Source organism: Mustelus asterias, chromosome 7, assembly GCF_964213995.1.
Source record: "Mustelus asterias chromosome 7, sMusAst1.hap1.1, whole genome shotgun sequence".
NCBI classification, from domain to species: Eukaryota; Metazoa; Chordata; class Chondrichthyes; order Carcharhiniformes; family Triakidae; genus Mustelus; species Mustelus asterias.
Window position 1 is genome coordinate 17,186,467 of NC_135807.1, and position 27,485 is coordinate 17,213,951.

General features: G+C 44.6%; 1 protein-coding gene across 1 annotated transcript in view; it reads left to right on the top strand.

The window, feature by feature from the left end:
• Window positions 1–23,535, top strand: part of LOC144495582 (protein APCDD1-like) — a 39,975-nt gene extending 16,440 nt beyond the window's left edge. Inside the window, exons 4-5 of the mRNA XM_078215718.1 lie at window positions 18,947–19,268; window positions 22,251–23,535. Of these exons, the coding sequence (XP_078071844.1) occupies window positions 18,947–19,268; window positions 22,251–22,708 (780 nt within the window). The 3' untranslated portion in view covers window positions 22,709–23,535. The remainder of the gene's footprint in view (window positions 1–18,946; window positions 19,269–22,250) is intronic.
• Window positions 23,536–27,485: the final 3,950 nt, after the last annotated feature.

The following is a 27,485-nucleotide window of genomic DNA, read 5'->3' on the forward strand; positions in this document are numbered from 1 at the left end:
TGATCATGGCTGATCATCAAATTCAATATCCTGTTCCCGCCTTCCCCCCATATCCCTTGATCCCTTTAGCCCCAAGAGCTATAGCTCATTTCTTCTTGAAATCACACAAAGTTTCGGCCTCAACTACTTTCTGTGGTAGTGAATTCCACACATTCACCACCCTCTGGGTGAAGAAATTTCTCCTCACCTCAGTTCTAAAAGGTTTACCCCTTATCCTCAAACTATGACCCCTAATTCTGGACACCCCACTTTGAATAAATGCCACCTGCAAGTTCCTCCCCAAGCCATTCACCATCCTGACTTGAAAATATTTCATCGTTCCTTCCCAGTCGCTGGGTCAAAATGCCGGAATTCCCTCCCTAGGAGCACTGTGGATGTACCTACACCACATGGACTGTGATGGTTCAAGAAGGCAACTCATCACCTTCTCAAGGACAATTAGGGATGAGCAATAAATGTCGACCTAACCAGTGATGCCCAGGTCTCATGAATGAATATATTTTTTAAATTCCAGGGCTATGGGGAAGGAACGAGATAGTGAGATTAATTGGATAGCTCTCCCTGTGTTAGCAAAGGCACGATGGGCCAAATGGCCTCCTGTGCTATAATCCCTATGATTCTATCATATTACTTAGATTTTTTTTGTTCGCTTTTTCAAATATCGTTTTTTGTTCCATGTTGGGTAATGCTGCAGCTTAACACAGTCTCTCCAATTTCATAACACCTCGAAATAGAAATTGAGAATAATGTTAGACAGACTAGCTTGCAACCTTTGCTGAGAGCTGAAGTTGAACAGGAATCAAGATAGAGGCAGAGTAGGGGATGGCAGGAAATAAGCAGAGTAGGGGATGGTGGAGGAAGGCAGCATAGGAAATGGTAGGATACAGACAAAGTAGGAAATGGCAGGATACAGACAAAGTAGGAGATGGCAGGATACAGACAAAGTAGGAGATGGCAGCATACAGGCAGAGTAGGAGATGGCAGGATACAGGCAGAGCTGGAGATGGCAGGATACAGGTAGAGTAGGAGATGGCAGGATACAGGCAGAGTAGGAGATGGCAGGATACAGGCAGAATAGGAGATGGCAGGATACAGGCAGAGCTGGAGATGGCAGGATACAGGCAGAGTAGGAGATGGCAGGATACAGGCAGAATAGGAGATGGCAGGATACAGGCAGAATAGGAGATGGCAGGATACAGGCAGAGTTGGAGATTGCGGAATACAGGCAGAGTAAGAGATGGTAAGAAATGGCAGGATACAGACAGAGTAGGAGATGGCAGGATACAGGCAGAGTAGGAGATGGCATGTTACAGGCAGAATAGGAGATGGCAGGAAATTAGCAGTGTAGAGGATGGTGGAGGAAGGCAGCATAGGAAATGGTAGGATACAGACAAAGTAGGAGATGGCAGGGTACAGGCAGAGTAGGAGATAGTAGGAAATGGCAGGATACAGGCAGAGCCAGAGATGGCAGGATACAGGCAGAATAGGAGATGGCAGGATACAGACAGAGTAGGCAATGGCAGGATACAGGCAGAGTAGGAGATGGCAGGATACAGGCAGAGTAGGAGATGGCAGGATACAGGCAGAGTAGGAAATGGCAGGATACAGGCAGAGTAGGAGATGGCAGGATACAGGCAGAGTAGGAAATGGCAGGATACAGGCAGAGCCAGAGATGGCAGGATACAGGCAGAGTAGGAGATGGCAGGATACAGGCAGAGTAGGAGATGGCAGGATACAGGCAGAGTAGGAAATGGCAGAATACTGGCAGAGCCAGAGATGGCAGGATACAGGCAGAGTAGGAGATGGCAGGATACAGGCAGAGTAGGAGATGGCAGGATACAGGCAGAATAGGAGATGGCAGGATACAGGCAGAGTAGGAAATGGCAGGATACAGGCAGAATAGGAGATGGCAGGATACAGGCAGAGTTGGAGATTGCGGAATACAGGCAGAGTAAGAGATGGTAAGAAATGGCAGGATACAGACAGAGTAGGAAATGGCAGGATACAGGTAGAATAGGAGATGGCAGGATACAGGCAGAGCCGGAAATGGCAGGATACAGGCAGAGTAGGAGATGGCAGGATACAGGCAGAATAGGAGATGGCAGGATACAGGCAGAGCCGGAGATGGCAGGAAACAGACAGAGTAGGAGATGGCAGGATACAGGCAGAATAGGAGATGGCAGGAAATTAGCAGTGTAGAGGATGGTGGAGGAAGGCAGCATAGGAAATGGTAGGATACAGACAAAGTAGGAGATGCAGGATACAGGCAGAGTAGGAGATGGTAGGAAATGGCAGGATACAGGCAGAGCCAGAGATGGCAGGATACAGGCAGAATAGGAGATGGCAGGATACAGGCAGAGTAGGAGATGGCAGGATACAGGCAGAGTAGGAGATGGCAGGATACAGGCAGAGTAGGAGATGGCAGGATACAGGCAGAGTAGGAGATGGCAGGATACAGGTAGAGTAGGAAGTGGCAGGATACAGGCAGAGCCGGAGATAGCAGGATACAGGCAGAGTCAGAGATGGCAGGATACAGGCAGAATAGGAGATGGCAGGATACAGGCAGAATAAGAGATGGCAGGATACAGGCAGAGTAGGAGATGGCAGGATACAGGCAGAGCCAGTGATGGCAGGATACAGGCAGAGCCGGAGATGGCAGGATACAGGCAGAGTAGGAAATGGCAGAATACAGGCAGAGTAGGAAGTGGCAGGATACAGGCAGAGCCGGAGATGGCAGGATACAGGCAGAGTCAGAGATGGCAGGATACAGGCAGAATAGGAGATGGCAGGATACAGGCCGAATAGGAGATGGCAGGATACAGGCAGAATAAGAGATGGCAGGATACAGGCAGAGTAGGAGATGGCAGGATACAGGCAGAGTAGGAGATGGCAGGATACAGGCAGAGTAGGAGATGGCAGGATACAGGCAGAGTTGGAGATGGCAGGATACAGGCAGAGTAGGAGATGGCAGGATACAGGCAGAGCCGGAGATGGTGGGATACAGGCAGAGTAGGAACTGGCAGGATACAGGCAGAGTCGGAGATGGCAGGATACAGGCAGAACAGGAGATGGCAGGAACACAGGCAGAAAAGGAGATGGCAGGATACAGGCAGAGTTGGAGATGGCGGAATACAGGCAAAGTAGGAGATGGTAGGATACAGGCAGAGTAGGAGGTGACAGAAATGGTGCAGGAAATGTGGCAGTTATGGTTTAAAAGTTGTTAAAAGAATTAAAGTCCCAATTCCATAAGATACAGAGTGAATGAAAAATTGGATTTCTATTTGAAATTCCTGGGCTGGAATTCTCTGTCCTTGCCTCCGTCTGGGATTCTCCGGTCCCACTGCAGTGAGTGGAGTTTTGGCTGAGCACCAAATTCTCCGTTCTCGCTGGCAGGCAGTGGCGGGACGAATGAGATCGGAGAATCCCGGTCCTGGAATTTTGCTGTCTGAATTGCATTTTGGAAATTTATCCAAACACTAAACTGGCTTCAAAATCAGATCTGAACCCAATGCAGTCTGGTATCAGAGGCAACCAACGGCCATACAACGTTTGCTTGGGTGTAGAAGTAAATTATGTATTGTTAGTCAGTCCTGTAATCTTTATTTGTGACAAGCTTTCAAGTATAAATGTAAAGTATAAAGGGAGTTTAAAGATGGAACCAGGGAGTATGTAGTGTCACTGGGCCAGTAATCCAGAGGCCCAGGCTAATGTTTGGGGAGTGGTGGGAGGGAGGGGGGAGGACAGGTTCAAATCTCACCACAGCAGCTGGTGGAATTTAAATTAATTCATAAAAATGTGGAATTAAAACAAAAGTAAGGCTCAGTAACAATGAAACCATTGTCGATTGTCATGGAAATCTCTCTGGTTCACTAAAGTTACCTGCTCTGGCCTACATGTGACTCCAGACCCACAGCAATGTGGTTGACTCTTAACTACCCTTTGAAATGGCCACTCAGTTGAAGGGCATTTAGGGATGGGCAACAAATGCTGGCCCAGCCAGCGACGCCCACATCCATGAGACCATAGCACCATGGGAGCATTCATGACGAGGCAACTTTATCAATCAGGACAAGTGATTGTCCCAAGTGTAAGAGCCATGTCAAGTGAGGTTTCTTCATCTGTGAATTGTTCGTCATAGTTCCATGTCTATTGGCACAACATCTCCCTTTATGGCCTTTATGTCAGTATTATGTCACGTTCAATATCGTGCTCCAACTCTAACTTTCCTTTGTCTCTCAGACTTTTGACTTGATTTGATTTATTATTGTCACATGTATTGGGATACAGTGAAAAGTATTGTTTCTTGTGCACTGTACAGAAAAAGTATACCGTTCATAGAGTATATGGGGAGAAGGGAAGGAGAGAGTGCAGAATGTAGTGTTACAGTCAAAGCTAGGGTGTAGAGAAAGATCAACTTAATATAAGGTGAGTCCATTCAAAAGTCTGATGGCAGCAGGGAAGAAGCTGTTCTTGAGTCAGTTGGTACGTAATTTCAAACTTCTGTATCATTTTCCCGATGGAAGAAGGTGGAAAAAAGTATGCCTGGGGTGCGTGGGGTCCTTGGTTCTGCTGGCTACTTTTCTGAGGCAGCGGGAAGTGTAGACAGAGTCAATGAATGGGAGGTTGGTTTGAGTGATGGACTATGTTCACAACCCTTTGTAGTTTCTTGCAGTCTTGGTCAGAATAGGAGCCATACCAAACTTAATAACTTGACAACAGGTTGGTATGTTTGGCTCAAATAGTTTGTTCTGCTGCTTTAACACCCTGGTACTCTTTCAATTTGCATTAGTCAGTACCAGCTATCTCACAGCATAGCATATGTGTGTTGCAGTTCAAGCAGGTGAATCTGCAGAATTTAAGTCTGGTTACTACTTGGCTTGGGACCTTGTCAACTTCCAAGTTTGCCTGTGCCATCCCGTATTATGATATTTCATTACAAATGCATAACTGACTTGTTTTACCAATCTCAACAATTGCCTCATCTTTGAATCATACACTTCATTTCCTTACCCATTTATTTAATTATAGAAACACAGAAACTAGAAGCCATTCGGCCTTTTGAATGTGCTCCGCCATTCATTTCGATCATGGCTGATCATCAGATTCGATACAGAAATTGCTGGAAAATCTCAGCAGGTCTGAAAGCATCTGTGGGGAGAGAATAGAGCCAACGTTGAGAGTCTGGATGACCTTTCGTCAGAGCTCTATATCTATAACCTATAACTTATATAACCTTGTTGTAGGGAAATATCCCTTTACCAGTGCAGAATAGAAGTTGAGTCGCAAATCAAGGTTCAAAGCGTGTCTTTATTGTACAATTACTGGGATCCCAGGGAGACCCCCGTAGCCAGCTCAGAAACAGTGGCTTGGCCACGTTGATCTCAATCCTTTCACATCAGCTCTGGATCTTTATAGGGATCCAAATTCGAGCGGGAACATTTGATTATGCATTTTTACAATATGTATAAAGTGGTCTGTCAAGTCAGGAAGTTCTCTGGGAGGCTTGTCAATTTGCATTTGTATGGTGTGTGTTTGTGTGAATGGGACTACTTGGTCCTGCCCCGGTGTCTAAATGCGTTTCCCATTATCTTCTCTATGTGTCCTCTTATCTGAATTGATCTTATTGTTTCGTGTCTGTGTTTCCTGCTTGTGAGATTGAGTGTTAATGTCATCCTGTCCTGTTGGATGTCTGGAGTATTTCATTCTAACCTTTTATTCTTATATCTTAGTTTATCAGATTTTTATGTCTGCCTTGGCCGAATTGGTAATATTTCAGTGATAGCTTGGTTTTGATAACCCACTCTATGTCTCGTTTCGTAGGGATCTTGATCGTCCTTGGCCAGTTTAAAATGCAGCTGCGCGCTGTTGCTAGGCAGATTAGGGATCTTCCGTAGTCTTTGAAATTCGCGAGTCTCTCAGCTGTGCAGGGGGGGACCCGATCGAATATCCATCCGGGGGTGCCCCTCTGCATTGCTGGCCCGTTATGAGTGGTGCCAATTAGTCCAATAAGTAAATATGTTTGATGATATAAAATATGGTTTTCTGGAAAATTTCCTCCTTCAACCTATATCTATAACCTATAACCTATATCTAATATCTTCTTGAAATCACACAACTGACACATTTCCTCACACAAACTGCAAAACTGTAATTAAGCTCTTATTTGTCACTCGAAGAAATTGTGGCTGGACGATCATGTTAGTCAAATAAAAGTTAAAATTGACCCTCGATTAGAACAAGACGGGGCGATGTGAAACCAGCAGATTCACTCATCCATCTTGTCAGCACAGGATTGCTGCTGCTGCTCTGAATACTCCTTTTCCATGTTAGACTCTCACATTCGCAATACTTATCATCCATCAACCTGCAAGGTGCCCGAGAGCTTTAGCAACTTCCGTGTGATTGGAAGTGATCGGTATCCAACAAGCAAACGTATCATTAATTCAGCTGTGGGATCATAAAGAGGCAGCAGCAATGATGATTGATTTTTTTCATAAATGACCATTTGGGGCTCCCAGATATTTAAATAATATTTTATTCCCTTGGTCCAGGTGCAGAAAACTAAAATCATAAGGAAAGTTAACATTTTATTTCCACGACGTGTATAAGATTATGAGGGACATCGACGGGGGGATAGGGAGCAGCTGTTCCCCTTAGCTGAAGGGACGGTCACAAGGTTCAAGGTTAGGTGGATTGGCCATGCTAAATTGCCCCTTAGTGTCAGGGGGACTACCTAGGGTAAATGCGTGGGGTTATGGGGTTAGGGTCTGGGTGGGATTGTGGTCAGTGCAGACTCGATGGGCCGAATTTTTGTTCAAAGCGTGCAGGAAGGTTTTTTGACTCAGTATGTAGACAGGCCAACTAGAGGTGAGGCTATATTGGATCTGGTGCTGGGAAATGAGCCAGACCAGGTGCTAGACTTGGAAGTTGGTGTGCATTTTGGTGATAGTGACCACAATTCGGTTACGTTCACCTTAGTGATGGAAAGGGATAGGCATGAACCTCGGGCCAGTGGTTTTAGCTGGGGGAAGGGTAATTATGAGGCTATTAGGAGAGAATTAGGAAACATAGGTTGGACTAGGAGATTACAGGGACTGGGAACGTCCGACATGTGGAGTTTTTTCAAGGAGCAGCTACTGCGAGTCTGTGATAGGTATGTCCCTGTCAGGCAAGGAGGAATTGGTAGGGCTAGGGAACCGTGGTGCACCAAAAAAGTTTCTTTGTTGGTTAAAAAGAAAAAGGAGGCTTATGTTCGGATGAGACGTGAGCACTCGGGTAGTGCACTAGAAAGCTTTAGATTGGCTAAGAGGGAGTTGAAGAGCGAGCTTAGAAGGGCTAAAAGGGGACATGAGAAGACTTTGGCGGATAGGGTTAAAGAGAATCCTAAGGCGTTCTATAGGTATGTCAAGAACAGAAGGTTGGTTAGGGCAAGTTTAGGGCCAGTTATAGATGGCAGAGGGAAGTTATGTGTGGAACCGGAGGAGATTGGTGAAGCATTGAACCAATATTTCTCTTCGGTGTTCACGCAAGGGGACATGAATATAGCTGAGGAGGACACTGGGTTGCAAGGGAGTGGAATAGACAGTATTACAGTTGATAAGGAGGATGTGCAGGATATTCTGGAGGGTCTGAAAATAGATAAATCCCCTGGTCCGGATGGGATTTATCCAAGGATTCTCTGGGAGGCAAGAGAAGTGATTGCAGAGCCTCTGGCTCTGATCTTCAGGTCGTCGTTGGCCTCTGGTATAGTACCAGAAGATTGGAGGTTAGCGAATGTTGTCCCATTGTTTAAGAAGGGGAACAGAGACTTCCCCGGGAATTATAGACCGGTGAGTCTCACTTCTGTTGTCGGCAAGATGTTGGAAAAAATTATAAGGGATAGGATTTATAGTTATTTGGAGAGTAATGAATTGATAGGTGATAGTCAGCATGGTTTTGTGGCAGGTAGGTCGTGCCTTACTAACCTTATTGAGTTTTTTGAGAAAGTGACCAAGGAGGTGGATGGGGGCAAGGCAGTGGACGTGGTATATATGGATTTTAGTAAGGCGTTTGATAAGGTTCACCATGGTAGGCTTCTGCAGAAAATGCAGATGTATGGGATTGGGGGTGATCTAGGAAATTGGATCAGGAATTGGCTAGCGGATAGGAAACAGAGGGTGGTGGTTGATAGTAAATATTCATCATGGAGTGCGGTTACAAGTGGTGTACCTCAGGGATCTGTTTTGGGGCCACTGCTGTTTGTAATATTTATTAATGATCTGGATGAGGGTATAGTTGGGTGGATTAGCAAATTTGCTGATGACACCAAAGTCGGTGGTGTGGTAGACAGTGAGGAAGGGTGTCGTAGTTTGCAGGAAGACTTAGACAGGTTGCAAAGTTGGGCCGAGAGGTGGCGGATGGAGTTTAATGCGGAGAAGTGTGAGGTAATTCACTTTGGTAGGAATAACAGATGTGTTGAGTATAGGGCTAACGGGAGGACTTTGAATAGTGTGGAGGAGCAGAGGGATCTAGGTGTATGTGTGCATAGATCCCTGAAAGTTGGGAATCAAGTAGATAAGGTTGTTAAGAAGGCATATGGTGTCTTGGCGTTTATTGGTAGGGGGATTGAATTTAGGAGTCGTAGCGTTATGTTGCAACTGTACACAACTCTGGTGCGGCCGCACTTGGAGTACTGTGTGCAGTTCTGGTCCCCACATTACAGGAAGGATGTGGAGGCTTTGGAGAGGGTGCAGAGGAGGTTTACCAGGATGTTGCCTGGTATGGAGGGGAGATCCTATGAGGAGAGGCTGAGGGATTTGGGATTGTTTTCGATGGAAAGGCGGCGGCTAAGAGGGGATCTTATTGAAACTTATAAGATGATTAGAGGTTTAGATAGGGTGGATAGTGATAGCCTTTTTCCTCTGATGGAGAAATCCAGCACGAGGGGGCATGGCTTTAAATTGAGGGGGGGTAGTTATAGAACCGATGTCAGGGGTAGGTTCTTTACCCAGAGGGTGGTGAGGGATTGGAATGCCCTGCCAGCATCAGTAGTAAATGCGCCTAGTTTGGGGGCGTTTAAGAGATCCGTAGATAGGTTCATGGACGAAAAGAAATTGGTTTAGGTTGGAGGGTCACAGTTTTTTTTTAACTGGTCGGTGCAACATCGTGGGCCGAAGGGCCTGTTCTGCGCTGTAATGTTCTATGTTCTATGTTCTATGAATGGCCTCCTTTTGCACTGTAGGATTCTATGATTCCAAGGTTAGGGACAGGAGGTTTAGGGGGATGTGAGGGAAAAACGTTTTTACCCAGAGGGTGGTGACGGTCTAGAATGCGCTGCCGGGAAGGGTGGTAGGGGTGGGTTGCCTCACAACCTTTAAAACGTACCTGGCACGTCATAATATTTAGGGCTATGGGCCAAGTGCTGGTAGAAGGAATTAGGTGGGAGTTCAGGAGTTTCCTGTATATCAGTGCAGACTCAATGGGCCGAAGGGCCTCTTCTGCACGGTATGATTCTATGATGTCTCATTTTTAACTTTTACATGCCCAGATTGAGCCTGTCCATTTACATGTCCCTGCACTGCATGACTCTATAGCACCGTTAGTGGTAGGTATTGTCAGTGCAGACATGATGGGCTGAAGGGCCCTTTCTGCATTGTATGACTCCATGTCCCAATATAAATAAGATGGAGATGTTTAGAAGCAAATTTCAAAAAGGAGCCATTGTCACCTCTGAATATTCTGAAGAGGAACCATTCCCAGTAATTAACTGAGATGCATTTCCCCATCACATTGAAAGAATAATGGTCTCTCTCAATGGACTCAAGGAATGAATGCACTATGGAACAGGAAAGTCCAGGTTCTATGCATGGCACATGCTGAGTGAACTAAACCTGACTTCTGGCTGGAATATGAGAACGAGCCTTAATCTCCCAGGTTGTGTGGCAAAGAAAAGGAAAATAATGTCATGCTTATGCCCTTGATTATTCCTGACTGGATTCAGTTTGAGGAGAAGATCAGCCTTGGCTGCCAATTTTTTGTCTATGGCCTTCCGCATCTTAAAAGATGCTTCAAAGAAAAACAAATAAACTGTAAAGGGGAGTCGGCCTCTTGTTCAGGCTGGCTAATGCTGCATCAATTAATGGAAGAAACCAATCTTGGTTAAATCTCTCCTCCGGGGCATTTGACATCATCATCTGGATATTCATAATCGAGCATCACTTAATTCCTGCGGCTTCTCTCTGCAGGAAGTGTTATCTCAGTGTCCATCTGACCTACCATCTCAGTGCAGAAATATGAGCTGATGCAAAACCCATTTTCTCTAGACGAACTACAGAAAGTTAAGCACAGCGCTTGAATTTTACCAGACAACAAGCAAGACATGCAGGGAAGGGCCCTGAAGAGATCTTCCGTGCGGGGCCTCGCGCCTTTGATGTAGCCAGCCTGTCCTTTTACTGAACTGCATAAATTATCTCTACTTTGAGACCACCAAGCACTTCATTAATTTAAGGCACTTTAGCGTTTTTTAATACAGCCTTTGTAGCATGTCACTGGATAGCAGTTTGGGTAAGTTGCTGTTTTTGAGTCTGCTTCAACAATGAATGCAAGTACTCAAGATACATTGTGTCACATCAAAAAATGTCACAGGCAACACCATTTTAATAATTATCAAAAGAACTAAATTCAGCATCTTATTGTTGCAGGACTTTTCTGTTTGCCAATGTCCAGCATTCTTTGCTGTATGCCTTGCTTTTTGCCTTCTGTGTTGCTTTAAGTGTCATATCCCTGTCCTCTGCCATCTTCAGTGTTGATTTGGATTGGAGGAAGTTCATGTGGAGCACAAACACTAGTACAGAGCTGTTGGGTTGAAAGGCCTGATTGTGTACTGTAAATCTACATAATTCAACGTAGTTCAGTTCCCCAAGGTGACCAGAAAAGATATTACATGATGCCTCACCGATAGTCAGCTCAACAGCATTGAAAAGTTAACTCTGTTTCTCTTCTCATAGATGCTGAGAGTATTTCCAGCATTTTTCTGTTTTTAGTTTGGATGTCAACATGGACAATATTTTGGTTTTGTATTCATTTCTTGGTGTCGGTTGAGAGATGAATGTTGGCCAAGGCACTAAGGGAACTCCCTACTGTTTTTGAAATAGTGTCACGGGATCCTTAACATCTACTTGATTTAACAGTTTGGACTTTGTTTTAATAGATCGTCTAAATTTATATTGAATATAAATGTATATTTTTTTAGTGGGACATGGGCACCGCTGGCCGGCCAGCATTTGTTGCCCATCCCTGGTTGCCCAGGGGCAGTTGAGACTCAACCACATGTCTGTGGCTCTGGAGTCACATGTAGGCCAGACCAGGTAAGGACGGCAGATTTCCTTCTCTCAAGGATATTAATGAATCAGATGGGTTTTTTCCAACAATCGACAATGGTTTCATGGTCATCAGTAGACTCTTAATTTCAGATATTTTTTATTTTCCCATGGTGGAATTCGAACCCAGGTCCCCAGAACATTAGCTGAGTTTCAATATCCATATTGTATTTATGCCAGATATTTCTGCATTCTGAGCATGATGTTTTGAGCATGAAAATGTTTAGTTGCACAGCCTGGTATGCATTTTAACTTAGATATGTGACATTTAGTTTTTTAAATATGCACATTGTCACATGAAATATATTTTCACTTTTTAAAAAAATCTTCTCTCCCCATAATCCCATAACCTCCTATGCTTCAAACTTAACAATGTGTTCTAAGAATGTGAATGCTATCATACTCGTTAGATTAATGACTTGCAAGACATGAGTTCAAATCCAGCTCAGGAATTTAAATTCAATTAATTAAATAGATATGGAATAAAAATGTAATACAGTAATAATGACCAAGAAACTACCGGATGATCATAAAAGAAGCACTAATTCACTTATGTCCTTCAGGAAAGGAAAAATGCCACCCTTACCCAGCATGGCATGGTGGTACAGTGGTTAGTGCTGCTGCCTCACAGCTCCAGGGACCAAGGTTCAATTCCGGCCTCGAGTGACTGTGTGAAATTTGTACGTTCTCTGCGTGGGTTTCCTCCAGGTGCTCTGGTTTCCTCCCACAGTCCAAAGATGTTGATTGGCCATGCTAAATTGCCCCTTAGTGTCAGGGATTAGCAGGGTAAATACATGGAGTTATGAGGATAGGACCTGGGTGGGATTGCTTTCAGTGCAGGCTCGATGGGCCAAATGGCCTCCTTCTGCGCTGTTGGGATTCTATAATTCATTGTGACTCAAGACCCACAGCAAACTGGTTGACTTTTAATTGCCCTCTGAAATGGTTTGGTAAGCAATGCGGTCATATCAAACTGCTACAAAATAGTCTCACAAGAATAGTTCCCTATCTAATAGCATCGTAGTTATACCTACCGCATAAACTGCAACAGACACACCACTACCTTCTTGCGAGCAATTATTTGTGGGCAGTAAATGCTGAGCTTGCCGGCTATGCCCACATCCCATGTACAAAACAAAATGATGTTTTTATGTTTGATGTTGGAATGGTGCAGAATAGAGTAAAAGAGTGAAGAAACTGGCAGCCAGTGAAAGCTTAAGGAGAAAATGCTGGAAAATCTCAGCAGGTCTGGCAGCATCTGTAAGGAAAGCCAGAGAAAGCTCCTTTGCTTTGTGTAAAGTGAGAGTATTTTATTAATGTCTGTGATATAGGGCGGAATTTTCCAGCCCTTCCCGCTGCCAGGATCCTGCAGCAGGGGTGGGGCGAGCCATGTAAAACACCACACATATCAGCGGGACCGCATGATCCTGCCGGTGGTCAATGGCAATGGAGTCGCTTCCACTGCCTGTGGGGGCTGGAAAATCTTGTCTATCGTCTCTGTTATGTAGATTAAACAGTGTCAATGCACATGAATAAAAGAAGCTCTATGTAATGGTTTGCAGAACCTGAACAACAACAACAATAGTAGCTTTAATATAATGAAAAGGCCCAAGGCACTTCACAGGAAAAAATTTTTGTGTATTTATATATGTAGCCTTAATTTTAGGGCTGGCAGAGATCACAGAGATATGGAGGTGTGAGGTGAGGGAGAGAGTTAAAAGCAAGAATGATGATTTTAAAATCAAGGTGTTACTTAACTGGGAACCAACCTAGGTCAGTCAGTGAGAGACGGGTGATGGGTAACAGGACTGGCTGAATAGTTAATTGACGAGCAAGTGGGGTCAATGCACATCCTGTAACTTCATCTGTCTTCATCTCAACAAGGCCATCGGGGGAAATGACATACACTCTAGCAGAGACGCTGGATGGTTTATAAGAACATAAGAACTAGGAGCAGGAGTAGGCCATCTGGCCCCTCGGGCCTGCTCCGCCATTCAATAAGATCATGGCTGATCTTTTCGTGGACTCCACTTACCCGCCCGCTCACCATAACCCTTAATTCCTTTACTGTTCAAAAATTTATCTATCCTTGCCTGAAAAACATTCAATGAGGTAGCCTCAACTGCTTCACTGGGCAGGGAATTCCACAGATTCACAATCCTTTGTGTGAAGAAGTTCCTCCTCAACTCGGTACTAAACCTGCTGCCCCTTATTTTGAGGCTATGGCCCCTAATTCTTTTATTTATTTTGTTGCTGCGCGGTTTGCAGTTTGAAAATTGGGGGAGAATAAAAGCACATTTTAAAAATTTGAGTGGAAAGGAATTTAATCAATTGGACTAATCCAGCCATTACAAACCAAGCATCTCCAACCACTTCCACAGAACTCCCAGACAGTGGAAGTCTCATGCTAAAAAATAGTACCTACCAGGATATGGCACCAAATATCTCATAGTTCCCTGGCACTGGCTGGAATTTCGAAATGAAATATTAAGGAAAGGAGATATTTTCTTCACTGCAAGCAGGTGCACCACATAAACACTGCCAGCAGTCATTCTGTATAAGATTTAAACAAAGACCATCGCCATAGCAACCTAGTATTTTCATCTGCAGCAAAAAAAATAAATGTGGCGCAGATGCTCCGTGCTGACTGGAAAGCGTCGGGGCTTCAGCCTTCTGCCCGGAGTCTTTCATTCTGTGAGTCATGCTGACCAAAGAAATGAATTAAGTCCTCAGATCTTCTCAATGCACAATGATGGCTTCATTTAGCTGGCTGCTTCCTCCCACATCAGAGGGGATTCTTGAATTTGCTTGTTACATGTATCATCTCTTTGTTAAGTCCGCGAATGAGAAATTATACAGGCCATTTCCTTTCCCCTTATCATAGAATCATAGAATCCTACAGTGCAGAAGGAGGCCATTCAGCCCATCGAGTCTGCATCAAGCACAAACCCACCTAGACCCTATCCCCATAACCCCATGCATTTCCCCTAGCTAATCTCCCTGACACTAAGGGGAAATTTAGCATGGCCGATGCACCTAACCCGCACATCTTTGGACTGTGGGACAAAACCAGAACACCCGGAGGAAACCCACGCAGACACGGGGAGAATGTGCAAACTCCACACAGACAGTGACCCAAGCCGGGAATCGAACCTGGGTCCCTGGTGCCGTGAGGCAGCAGTGCTAACCATTGTGCTACCGTGCCATATCATTGCCACACTTCAGAAGCTGTGCATCGTGTTTTAGAAAATAACTGTCCGACCCACTCCTAATCACTGTCCATGGAAAATGTGGACATCGAGTGATGACATGATTAGACATGGATCCCATGGCACAGACATCATTGTGATGCCTGTGGAACTGTGTCCTGCAAGTGAACCAACCTGCCCGTTAACTTATAAAACAGTGGCAATAAAAAGCAATCCCCTCTGCTTCCTGCCCCTGCTGGAAAGTGAGTTATTTTAGGGATGTCAGTTAGAGACAGCATTAGCCATGCTCTGTGAAGACTTCCATGCTTAAATAGCCTCCCAAACATGTCCCACTGGGGTTCACACACTTGAACTTCAGGAGAGTAGGGCAGAAAAATGGGCGGTGGGAGTGGTGTCATGGTTCTATCGCTGGACTAGTAATCCAGGGTAGTGCTTTGGGGACCTGGGTTCGAATCCCACCATGGCAGATGGTCAAATTTGAATTCAATAAAAATCCAGGGTCCCTGACGCTGTGAGACAGCAGTGCTAATCACTGTGCCACCCGTGCAAAACTGAGTAAAACCACTCAGCTGTATGCCCAACATGGAATGCATATTGTAAATATCAAGAATATATGGGGAGGCGATGGCAGAGTGGTATTATCACTAGACTATTAATCCAGAAACTCAGCTAATGTTCTGGGGACCCGGGTTCAAATCCCGCCACGGCAGATGATGGAATTTGAATTCAATAAAAAATATCTGGAATTAAGAATCAACTGATGAGCATGAAACCATTGTCGACTGTCAGAAGAACCCATCTGGTTCACTAATGCCCTTTAGGGAAGGAAATCTGCCGTCCTTACTTGGTCTGGCCTACATGTGACTCCAGAGCCACAGTAGTGTGGTTGACTCTCAACTGCCCTCGGGCAGCTAGGGATGGGCAATAAATGCTGGCCGGCCAGCGAGGCGCATATCCCACGAATGAATTTTTAAAATTGTATCGAGGCACCTCAGGGTTGATGAACTTCATTTTGTTAGCCAGGCAGCATTATTACCAGAGATCGTGGAAATAAAGTTGGAGAGAGGGCAAAACTGGGAAAGCCTCAGTTAATCAAAGGAAAGGGAGAGCATGAAGCATCTGGCTTATAAATTCTCATGTGAATCCAGCGACATTCCCTGGCACACAGGCTTGGAAATCCTGCCTTTAATGAGCCTGGTCTTCAGTAAAGTGCCTTATGTACTTGGAATGCTAACTCACTCCCTGATCTGGTTTTGAGACAGACTCTGTGATAAAGGCTTCGTATAAACATAAGTGCATAAGAAAATGTCTTTACTCTGAATTAAAGATAAGAAAAGGGACGCTTTAAAGTCTGATATTCTTGCCATTTCCCACACTCTATCAACATGGGAGGGGGGAGGGTGGTTCAGGAGTGGGTGGGTGGTGATGCAGCAGCAGCTAGTTGTGGTACACCAGCTGTGTCTGTTCATTCAGAAGCTTAATTTCAATTATGGAACAACTTGAATTGTGCTTAAAGGGGCTATTTGTATCATTTTAATATAATTATTTAATTCTGATTACCCTAAAATTTCAATTATTTGGTAAAGATCAATTGAATTGAGAGCAAACTGGATTTTATTTTGCTTTTTTTTCATGTCCATCCTGTGATAATAGAAAGAAAACTTGCATTTATATAGCACCTTTCACAAGTGTTTTACTACCAATTATGTACTTCAAGAGTAGGTATTGTTATGATTGCCATAGAGACCAATAAACTCTTAAAAATAGATTTGAATTCCCAGTGACTGACTCAAAACACCCTGCAAGAAGATTTTAGATTTTAAGACTTTTACTGCAACAAACACACTAAAAGCAACATCAATAAACTTGGCTTAGGAGATAACTATTACTTAAACTACAGAGAGAATACCCCCCTTAACTTACCATGAACACAAATAACACACGATGGGTGGGATTCCACCCCCCGCGGTTTCTTTCACGGTGGCAGAGGCAGCCTGCCATTGGCCGGCGGTGAGATCTTCTGGTTTCCCATTGTATGCACCCCACCAGGAATCCCACACCGGGGTTTCACCCTTGCCGGGAATGGAAGATCCCACTGGGAGGAATGGTAGGAAAATTCCAGCCCATGTTTATACATTACAGTTCTGCAGGAATTGTGGTGCAGGCTTTACAGGTACCAGTCTACAGTTACTCCCGCAAGTTTGAATGGGCTCACTTCACCCGTTTCACTGAGTCACAACATCCATTGTCCATCAGAAGTTTCTTCCCTCTGTCTTCTGAGAATCCTTGAACTGACTTTCAGCAGCAAGACCCACTCCAATGATTCATTCTCCTGGCAAAGCCGAGGAGATTCTTCCTTGGTCTTTAAATCTCCACAGGTTCCATAACCAGAGAATATTCTCTCATCCACATTTTGCCTGGTGGCTAACTGAGAACAACCCTTTCCTTGCTGTTTCTTTTCATTATCCCAAGGACATTCTCCCTCCGTGTGTCCAGGGTTTCTGAGTCAGTAAGTCTCCAATAACGAACAGCTGCCTCTCCCTTTGTGTTCAGGATTTCAATAGGACCTGTCCAATGCAACAGGTTCATCACTGGGTAAAATCAATCAGAGGTCACATGCTCAATTTTATCTTGAATTAAAAGATAACCACTTTATATAACCTCATATTTGTAATGCTACTGGAGTAATGCACGAAACGTGACAGCCAGTTTGCACGCAGCAAAATCCCACAAATAGCAATGTGATAATAACCAGATATTCTATTTTAATGATGTTAAAATCTCGACAGTGCAGAAGGAGGCCATTCAGCCCATCAAACCTGCACAAACAACAATTCCACCCAGGCCCTATCCCTGTAACCCCATGTATTTACCTTACTAATCCCCCTAACTCTAAGGGGCAATTTAGCACGGCCAATCAATCTAACTCGCACACCTTTGGAGTGTGGGAGGAAATCGGAGCACCTGGAGGAAACCCACGGAGGTGAACGTGCAAACTCCACACAAGGTCGGAGTTGAACCCAGGTCCCTGGCAGTGTGAGGCTGCAATGCTAACCTCTGCGCCTCCCCATGTGTTGATTGAGGGATAAATATTGGTCAGGGCACCAGGAATAACTCTCCTGCTGCTCTTCACAATAGCTCCGTGTGTTCTTTTACATCTAAAGACCAGACATATGGGGCCTTGGTTTAATGCCACAGGGATAAATATGGCAACCCCAACAGTGCAGCATTCCCTCAGTACTGCGCTGGAAAGTCAGCTCTGAATTTTGTTGGCTTAATGGTAATTAGGTCAATCTTTTTGGGTCAATTTGTGCAAGATGGAACTGATAGAGTTTCTCCAAGATGAGTTAGGAGGAAAATATTTCATACCTACATCAACTGCACATTCATTAAGGACTGTGCTCTGACCGCTTTATAACTAATGATTGTATATGGTCAAATAAATGTAGCCAGACCATTTTGTAACAAGGAAAGCAAATTTATCAGGGTGGGAATCACAGCATTAATGTGAGAGTTATGCAAAGGACTGGATTTACTTACCAGAAAACAAGAATTAGTTGTGCCAACCATTTTACTGCATCCCTCCTTGGTTAACATGCAGATGTTAGAGATTTTTGTAGAGATCTTTTGTAGCGATCACCAGACTGAGTATTAAATTTGAACTGTATTGTGTTCTGCAGTTTTTGAAAATTCTGCTGAAGTTCATAAGTAAGAAGTCTCACAACACTAGGTTAAAGTCCAATAGGTTTATTTGGTAGCACAAGCTTTCGGAGTGTTGCTCCTTCCTCAGGTGAGTGGAGAGTTGGGTTCACAAACAGGGCATACATAGACACAGACTCAATTGCAAGATAATGGTTGGAATGAGAGTCTTAACAGGTAATCAAGCCTTTACAGGTACAGACAATGCGAGTGGAGAAAGGGTTAAGCATAGGCTAAAGAGGTTCCATAACCAGGGAATATTCTCTCATCCACATTCTGCCTGGTGGCTAACTGAGAACAACCCTTTCCTTGCTGTTTCCTTTCATTGTCCCAAGGACATTCTCCCTCCGTTTCTGGGTTTCTGAGTCATTAAGTCTCCAATAGCGAACAGTTGCCTCTCCCTTTGTGTTTGGGTGTTAAATCTGGCACTGGGGTTTCAATTGGACTTGACCTAGACCCCAGTCCAATGCAACCAGTTCATCACTGGGTAAAATCAATCGGAGGTCACATGCGCAATTTTATCTTGAATTAAAAGATAACCACTTTATACAACCTCATATTTGTAATGCTACTGGAGTAATGCATCCTGAAGTTCATTAAACAGCAATGAAATAAGCATTGACCAAAGTTAAATCTAATTCCATAATTTATCACTTAGGATTTCAACTTCTGTCATTTCAGAATCACGATCATTCCTGCATGGCCTGTCGGATAATCTCTCGATCAGATGAGCATCATCCTCCCATTCTACCTCCAAAGCCAGACTTGACTGTAGGACTGCACGGCCAGTGGGCCAGCCAGCGGTGTGAGGTACGGCCAGAGGTACTCTTCCTCACCCGTCACTTCATATTCCATGACAACAACAACACTTGGGAAGGACATTATTACCATTTCTCGGACCCCGTGTGCAAGCATCCAACTTTCACCATCTACGCCAAGGGCCGTTACAGCCGAGGAATCCCCTCAACTAAAGTCATGGGAGGAACAGAGTTTGTGTTTAAAGGTAACATCAAATTGATCAATTCATAATCTTGACTGTGAACACCTTTGAGATTATACGAATCAGAACTTGTCCCATTCAGAGCAATAGCATCATCTGAGTACCCAAGACAACCCACCCCTCCTGCCTGTACACACACTGTTTGATACAGCCACAAATTGCTCAAACATTTTGGGCGCAATCTTACAAAATAAATTCTAAGTGCCGAACAAGTGAGAAAATGGGAGAGATTCACATTGGTCTTTTGGGCAAGTTGCAATCTTATGGCATTTAGTGCAAAGAAAGTGCCAGGATGTGATCCCCACCAGCAGAGGGCAGGGTGGAGCCGGGGCTCAATGGGGAAGCCGGCTGCTGAGCTTGAGGGGTGCCATTGCGCAGGTGCCCCAATCTCCCACTGTACTGGGAGACCTCCTGCCACTCCAATGGAACGTCAATGTGCCTTGAGGAGGGACGTGTCGGTGACCAGTGGTGGGAGCACTGGTCAGGACAGGTAAAGACACAACGCCATCTGAATCTATACAACCAACATTGGTAGCCATATCAGCAGCACACATCATGTGCACACTACAAACAGTATGTGTATAGGTAGGAGGGGTGGGTTGCCTTGGGTACTCAGATGATGCTATTGCTCTGAATGGATATCAGGCCCCCCCACCTCACCAATCAACCCCAGTGCCAGTCTACCCTACCGCTGACCATCCCCGTCTGCAGAGTTCCCCAAAGCAATGTAGTTAAATAGCTTAAAGATAACATCAAGTTGATCAATCATAATCTTGACTGTGAACGCCATTGAGGTTATACGAATCAGAACTTGTCCCATTCAGAGCAATAGCATCATCTGAGTACCCAAGGCAACCCACCCCTCCTACCTATACACATACTGTTTGTAGTGTGCACATGATGTGTGCTGCTGATATGGCTACCGATGTTGGTTGTATAGATTCAGATGGCGTTGTGTCTTTACCTGTCCTGACCAGTGCTCCCACCACTGGTCACCGACACGTCCCTCCTCAAGGCACATTGACGTTCCATGCAAATTTGAAAGCATTTTGGATTATTCTTGATTGTCAGCCAGCCAAAACAACATTCCTTTCTCATTTTCAATATTTTTAGAACCAGTGTACAAAATATTCAAAAAAAATGTCAAACTGTTTTTTTGTTTCAATAACCCCGTAATTATTTTCCCCTGGGCTGCTCAATGCAAACCCCTGAAGAATAAGCTTCCATTTCTGGGGGCTCTTGGACAGTCCTGGGCAGTTGGCAACCCTGAGGCTCCAGACTCATTAATTACTCCATGTGAGTTATTTTTTCACCTCAAGCAAGTAGATTGCAGAAGGCTGTTCTAAAGGGGAAAGTGCACCTGTCACAAGTAGCAGCGTGAGCACCTAGCACACGTTCACATGAACATTAAAGCCACCATTTCACTGTTCCTGTGTCCGAGTGTACAAAACTAAATATGGCACAATCCCACAACAATGCTAACATCGCATGATGAACGATTAAGATCAGGCTACAATGGGCTGCCAAAAATGTACTGCACTTGTTGGCATTCAATCTACTAGAGCATTGGAACAACTGAATGTTACTTTATCGCACAATACAGGCATTCAAATACTGGAAGCAAAAGCATTAGATGTTGCAATGTGTCCAAGTCACTCTTTCCAGACTGATTCCTACCATTACAAATTCAAACCACTTGATCTTCGTAATTCTTCTGTTACCCAAAGCATAGAAGGATTTCAAAAGGACTATAATTATGTGCTCGAGTATATAAGCCATGCATAACAAGCATGACTTAATATTTATTTAATGGTGGTGTTAAGCCCCTTAAGGGGCTGGCACCTGAGGAGCGAGAGAATGCGTGCAACTAATGGCATTCTACAAAGCAGAATGATTGTCATTACGTGTTCAAGATGACACACGGCCTTCAGGGTGCATTCCATTTCCCACCTAAGCTAATCGGACCAAAGATCATAGAATTCTTGCAGTGCAGAAGGAGGCCATTCAGCCCATCGAGTCTGTACCAACTCTTAACCAGGCTCATCCTCTAACCCCACAAATTTATCTACTAATCCCCCTACCTTGGAATGCTGAGGGAGAATTTAGCATGGTCAATGCATCTAACCAGCATGTCTTTCGGACTGTGGGAGGAAACTGGAGCACCCAGAGAAAAGGTATTCTTTCTTACCCCGTAAGTTGTACGTTAGCTGTAATGTGCACAGAATAAAAGCACGCATTCCCTAACGTCTTAAAATAAAGGCAGAGAAAACAAAATGAGTGCCAGTTTAAGTGCATTCTCACTGCACTGTGTAACTTAATCTCAATTGTTGGATTAGAGCAGAATGATCTTCACCCAACATCTAAATCATATTATATACGCCTGGGATATTTTCAGGATGATATTGGATGCCCAAAGTTGGAGGTTTTCTATTCCTGACTATTAAGATCCCTCACTTTGATAAGGACAAAAATGAGTCAAAGAAACAAAAAAACATATTGAAACTTGCAAACCCTCCCAACACGGGCGGCACGGTGGCTAGCACTGCTGCCTCACAGCGCCAGGGACCCAGGTTTGATTCCCAGCTTGGGTCACTGTGTGGAATCTGCACCTTCTCTCCGTGTCTGCGTGGGTTTCCTCCGGGTGCTCCAGTTTCCTCCCACAGTTTGAAAGACGTGCTGGTTAGGTGCATAGACCCGAACAGGCGCCGGAGTGTGGCAACTAGAGGAATTTCAGAGTGACTTCATTGCGGTGTTAATGTAAGCCTTACTTGTGACTAATAAATAAATAGATAAACATTAATAAACCGTTCTGAAATATCCTTCATAAAAAATAGAAGCCTGTCCCACCATTCATCTCGATCATGGCTGATCATCAAAATCAATATCCTGATCCCTTCTTCACTTAAAACAGTTGCCACCCAATGTTGTTTGAGCAAAGCTGGTTTCATTTAATATTGATGGTTTGGCGTGATCTTTTTGTTCTAGTGAACCATATGAAGGTGACACCAATGGATAGCGCTACTGCATCACTCCTCAATGTCTTCAACGGCAACGACTGTGGCGTTGAAGGGTCGTGGCATTTAGGAGTAGAGCAGGATGTCACTCATACCAATGGCTGCGTGGCTCTGGGGATACGCCTGCCTCACACCGAGTACGAGCTCTTTAAGATGGAACAGGACTCCAAAGGACGATACCTTCTGTTCAACGGGCAAAGACCTAGCGATGGATCCAGTCCAGACAGGCCAGAGAAGAGGGCTACATCTTATCAGGCTCCTTTAGTCCAGTGTGCTGCATCTGCGGTCGGGCCGGACGAGTCAATGGAGGAAGGCAACCGAGGCAAATCAATCGACAACGGATCCCAGAGAAACTACCACTCTGACGGTGCTTTTGTGTTACTGTTTATTTGTGCGCTGCCTTCTGTGATCAAGCACATCTTCCGCTAAGCACAACCTCGTCTGGCTGTGGCTTCTCTGATGGAAAACTCTAACTCGAATTCCTTTCGCCATCCAGACAGTTTATTTACCTGACGCCCTTCAATGCCGAAATACTGTTCCCCCGTTTGAAGGCGTCAGCATCAATTTTCCACTCTGAACTCTCTCCAGTCAGTTTCAGGCATGGAACATGTAGCACCTACTGCACAACAGTAATAGCACTTTATTACGATGGAAGATTTTATCCGGCACGCGCTGTAAAAATGTACATAGTTTGCCAAGTATATTCAAGCTAATGTCATCTGTAGTATTCTGCTCCCAATGACTATATGCTTCAGGTAACTCCAGAGGGTATTTTTAATCGGTAAATTGAACTAGTCTTTGTATATTTGAGTCTGGAGTTGTAAAAAACAAATTATGGTTAACAGATATAAAGGAGCTACTGTCTTCCATAAACAGGAACATCAGTTAAAAAAACATAAGGTATTAATTAAGGCATCAAGAAAATACCATTTCTATATTTTATTTTTCTTGACATGAATACAAGTTTAATTTCTATAACAGGTAACAATATTTCTGCTGTGGGTTTTGTGTGGCACTTGTTAATCAGTTACTTTGTTAAAAATCTAGGTATAGGTTCGACATTATTTATATACCAAGTCACCAGATTTGTTTTTACTGGACTTGTTTTTTTAACTTTTGGCATCATTCATTTTCTTATGGTTTTAGAAATCACAATTAAGCACATATTTTTGAAAAGTGCATTTTGGGCAACTGTATAAGTAAATCATTATAATGTTGTTGAACTATTTCCTGGTTTAAATCTGTTGTCTGCTGCTCCATCTTCCTTGGTCATTTCTATAGAACGCACAAAAACTTCAGATCAAATTCATGGTTTCCTTAAATTGCAAACGGTACTCCGTAATTGTGCTTTTGTGCCAGTGAGCATGTTATTCAAATCATGTCCTAATGTTCAGTTTAGTGTCAGGTTACTACACAAAACACTTCAACACCTTGTGATAAGGACTTAGGAATATAAGAGGTGTGGGATGCCCAAAATGGGAAGTTTTCCATTTCCGTCTGTTAAAATCCCTCGCTTTGATAAGCTCAAAAATTAATCAAAGAAACAAAACATACATTGACACTCGCAAACATGCGCAACATTAATAAAGCTATCTGAAATATCTTCACTTAAAACAGTTGCCGCCCATTGCAGTTTGAGCAGATGTTAATACAGGCGGTGTAATTTAATACATTTGCCAAAGAAGCAAATGTGTGTGTCTCCCAACCGGAACCCATGGCTGAACAGGGATATCCACTGTATACTGAAGTCCAGGTCTGAGGCATTCAAGTCAGGCAACCCTGACCTATACAAGAAATCCAGAGACGATCTGCAGAGAACAATCAAAGATGCCAAGAGACTGTACCGGACCAAGCTAGAGTCCCAGGCTCACCACACAAACACCCACCGATTATGGCAAGGTCTGCAAGACGTAACAGGCTACAAGATGAAGGCATGTAGAATCGCCAGCAAAAATACACCCCTCCCCAGTGAGCTCAACACATTCTATGCCCGTTTTGAGCAAGAGGTCAGCGAGAGGACGTCATCCGCCCGGGAAGCCTCGACCGAACCTGTATCCGAGGTCACCATCGCAGACATCAGATCAGCCTTCTTGAAAGTTAACCCACGGATAGGGTACTCAGACAAGCAGTCAGTTCCTGCACAGACCAGCTGGCGGGGGTATTTATAGGCATCTCCTTACACCGATCTGAAGTCCCCACCTGCTTCAAGAAGATGACCAACGTCCCTGTACCAAAGAGAAGGCAGCGTGCCTTAATGACTACTGCCCAGTGGCTCTGACATCCATCATTATGAAGTACTTCAAAAGGTTAGTCATGGCACGCATCCAGTCTCCCAGATTGCCCAGATCCATTACAGTTCGCCTATTGCCGCAACAGGTCCATAGCAGATACCATCTCCCTGGTATACCGTAGAAAGCATCCTTTCTGGATGTATCACAGCTTGGTATGGCTCCTGTTCTGACCAAGCCCACAAGAAACTACAAAGTGTTGGAAACGTAGCCCAGTCCATTACGTAAACCAGCCTCCCATCCACTGACTTACCTTACACTTCCCGCTGCCTCACAAAAGCAGCCAGCATAATCAAGGACCCCATGCACCCCCACTCTCTTCCATCTTCTTCCATTGGGCAAAAGATACAAAAGTCTGAGATCACGTACCAACTGACACAAGAACAGCTTCTTCCCTGCTGCCATCAGACTTTTGAATAGACCTACCTGATATTAAGTTGATCTTTCTCTACACCTAAGCTATGTCTATAATACTATATTCTGCACCCTGTCCTTTCCTTCACCCCTATGTACTCTATAAGAAACAAAAGATGTGCCTAGAAGAGGTGTGAATGGCAGGAGCCTGAAAGCTGCCCTCGGAAAACAAACTAGAGGAGACAAGAGCAACATGAGAGGGGGAAACGTCACTCAGCAAAGAAAAAATGAAGCAAAATGGGGACAGAATTCTGAAATTGTTGAATTCAATTTTGAATCCAGAATTGCTGTAAAAAGGTCCTAAGTAAAAGATGAGATGTTAAGTTTCATTTGAACACTAAGGCAAGTCAAGGACAGGAAGGTCAGAGTGGAAGCAAGGCGGAGTATTAAAATAATTGACAACCAGAAGCTCAGAGTCCATCTTGTAGACTAAGAGGTGGTGTTCCGCAAAGCAGTCACCAAGTCTGCCTTTGGTTTCCCCAATGTAGAGGAGAATACATCTTGAGCCGTGAATACAGTATACTAAATAGAACAAAGTACAAGAAACTCGTTGTTTTACCTGGAGGGAGTATCTGGAGCCTTAGAGAGTGAGGAGGTAAAAGAGCAAGTGTTGTATCTCGTACACTGCATGGAAAGGTGCCAATGGAAAGGGAGGGGATGACCGATTAGTGAACCAGGGAATCATGGAGGAGTCACAGTCACTTTTAGATGACAAATGGGCAGGTCAGTGGAAGAGGCTTGGTGTTGGCATCATGTTAGCAGTGACGGAAACGGCACAGAATGATCCATTAAGTACAATGAGAACAAGGGGAACACTATCATGATTGAGAGAGAGACAGATAGGGGTGAGAGCAGAAGTGCATGAAATGGAACAGGCATAGTGGAGGGCACCATTAACAAGATTAAGGGGGAATCCTCAGCGAGGGAAAAGGCATATCGGAAACAAGCATAAGGAAGGTTAAATGTTGCATCTTCCAAATAAATACAACAAAGAAGGAAAAACTGGGAGAATAGAATGTAATGGATGTGTAGTAAATATTAATCATAGAATTCCTATAGTACAGAAGGAGGCCATTCGGCCCATTGAGTCTGCACCGACAACAATCCCACCTAGGCCCCATCCCTGTAACCCCACATATTTACTCCGCTAATCCCCCTAGAAACTAGGGTCAATTTAGCATGGTCAATCAACCTAATCTGCACATCTTTAGACTGTGGGAGGAAACCGGAGCACCCGGAGGAAACCCACGCAGACACGGGGAGAATGTGCAAACTCCACACAGACAGTGACCCAATCCGGGAATCGAACTTGGGTCCCTGGTGCTGTGAGGCAGCGGTGCTAAGCACTGTGCCACTGTGCCACCCCAATTGATAGCCTATCCCTCAGATGAGACAGAGAAGTCAAGAAATGGTTGGAAATAGATCACGTGAAGCAAGAGAAATGTAGAAATTGAAAGGAAAGACAACCGCTTACACCGCCACTGCGAGTGAATACGGAGAACTTGGCGCTCAGCCGAATCTCTATTCACTGCAGCAGGACAGGAAAATCCCGCCAGTGTGAACAGCCAGAAGATTCCACCCAATGAAGTTTTCCGATTCAGAGTGAAAGCAAAATGAAATGGCAGCAACGCAGTCACCAATGCAGCAGGAAAAGCAGTGAGGGAGGGGAATAGGACTGGAACAAATAATGTTCCCCATATTCCACAAAATGACAGGGAAAACTAGGACCACGCAACATGGGTCACCTTTTATTTGAAGGAAGTAAGTGGGACTGAAGGAGAAGTTATGCATGTGACATCAGTTATCTCAGTCTTTGGAAGCAGAACGCCCTACACAGATTTGTAGATTCCTATCTTAACTTAGCACCATCAAATCCCTATAGTGCAGGAGGCCATTCGGCCCATTGAACCTGCACAGACTATCTGACTGAGAACCCAGGCCCTTTTCCGCACCTATCCCCGTAACCCCATTCATTTCCCATGGCTAATCCATCTAACCTACACATCTTGGGACACTAAGGGGCAATTTAGCATGGTCAATCAACCTAACCTGCACAAGAGAGGAAACCAGAGCACCCAGAAGAAACTCATGTAGATGTGGTGAACCACTGTAACTACATGTGTATGCCTGGACACACCCATGCTGCACCTGGCCCGAGACTCCTCCCTTTCCACCTGAGACTCCTCCCTTTTCCACCAGAGCGAGGTATAAAGGTGATGGTTCCTCCTCCTCGCCTCAGTCTGGGCCAGGTCAGCTACAAGGGTGTGCTCCTGTTCTTTGCGAATAAAAGCCTGTTATTTCACTCACTCTCTGGAGTCCTCATATCGTGATTGATAGTGCATCAATAGACACAGGAGAATGTGCAAACTCCACACAGACCCAAGGCTGGAAGCGAACCCAGGTCCCTGGAGCTGTGAGGCAGCAGTGCCAACCATTCTGCCACCACCCCCCCCCCCCCCCCCATCTCACACCGAATAGTGTCTGCTTTCATAGCTAAACTAGGA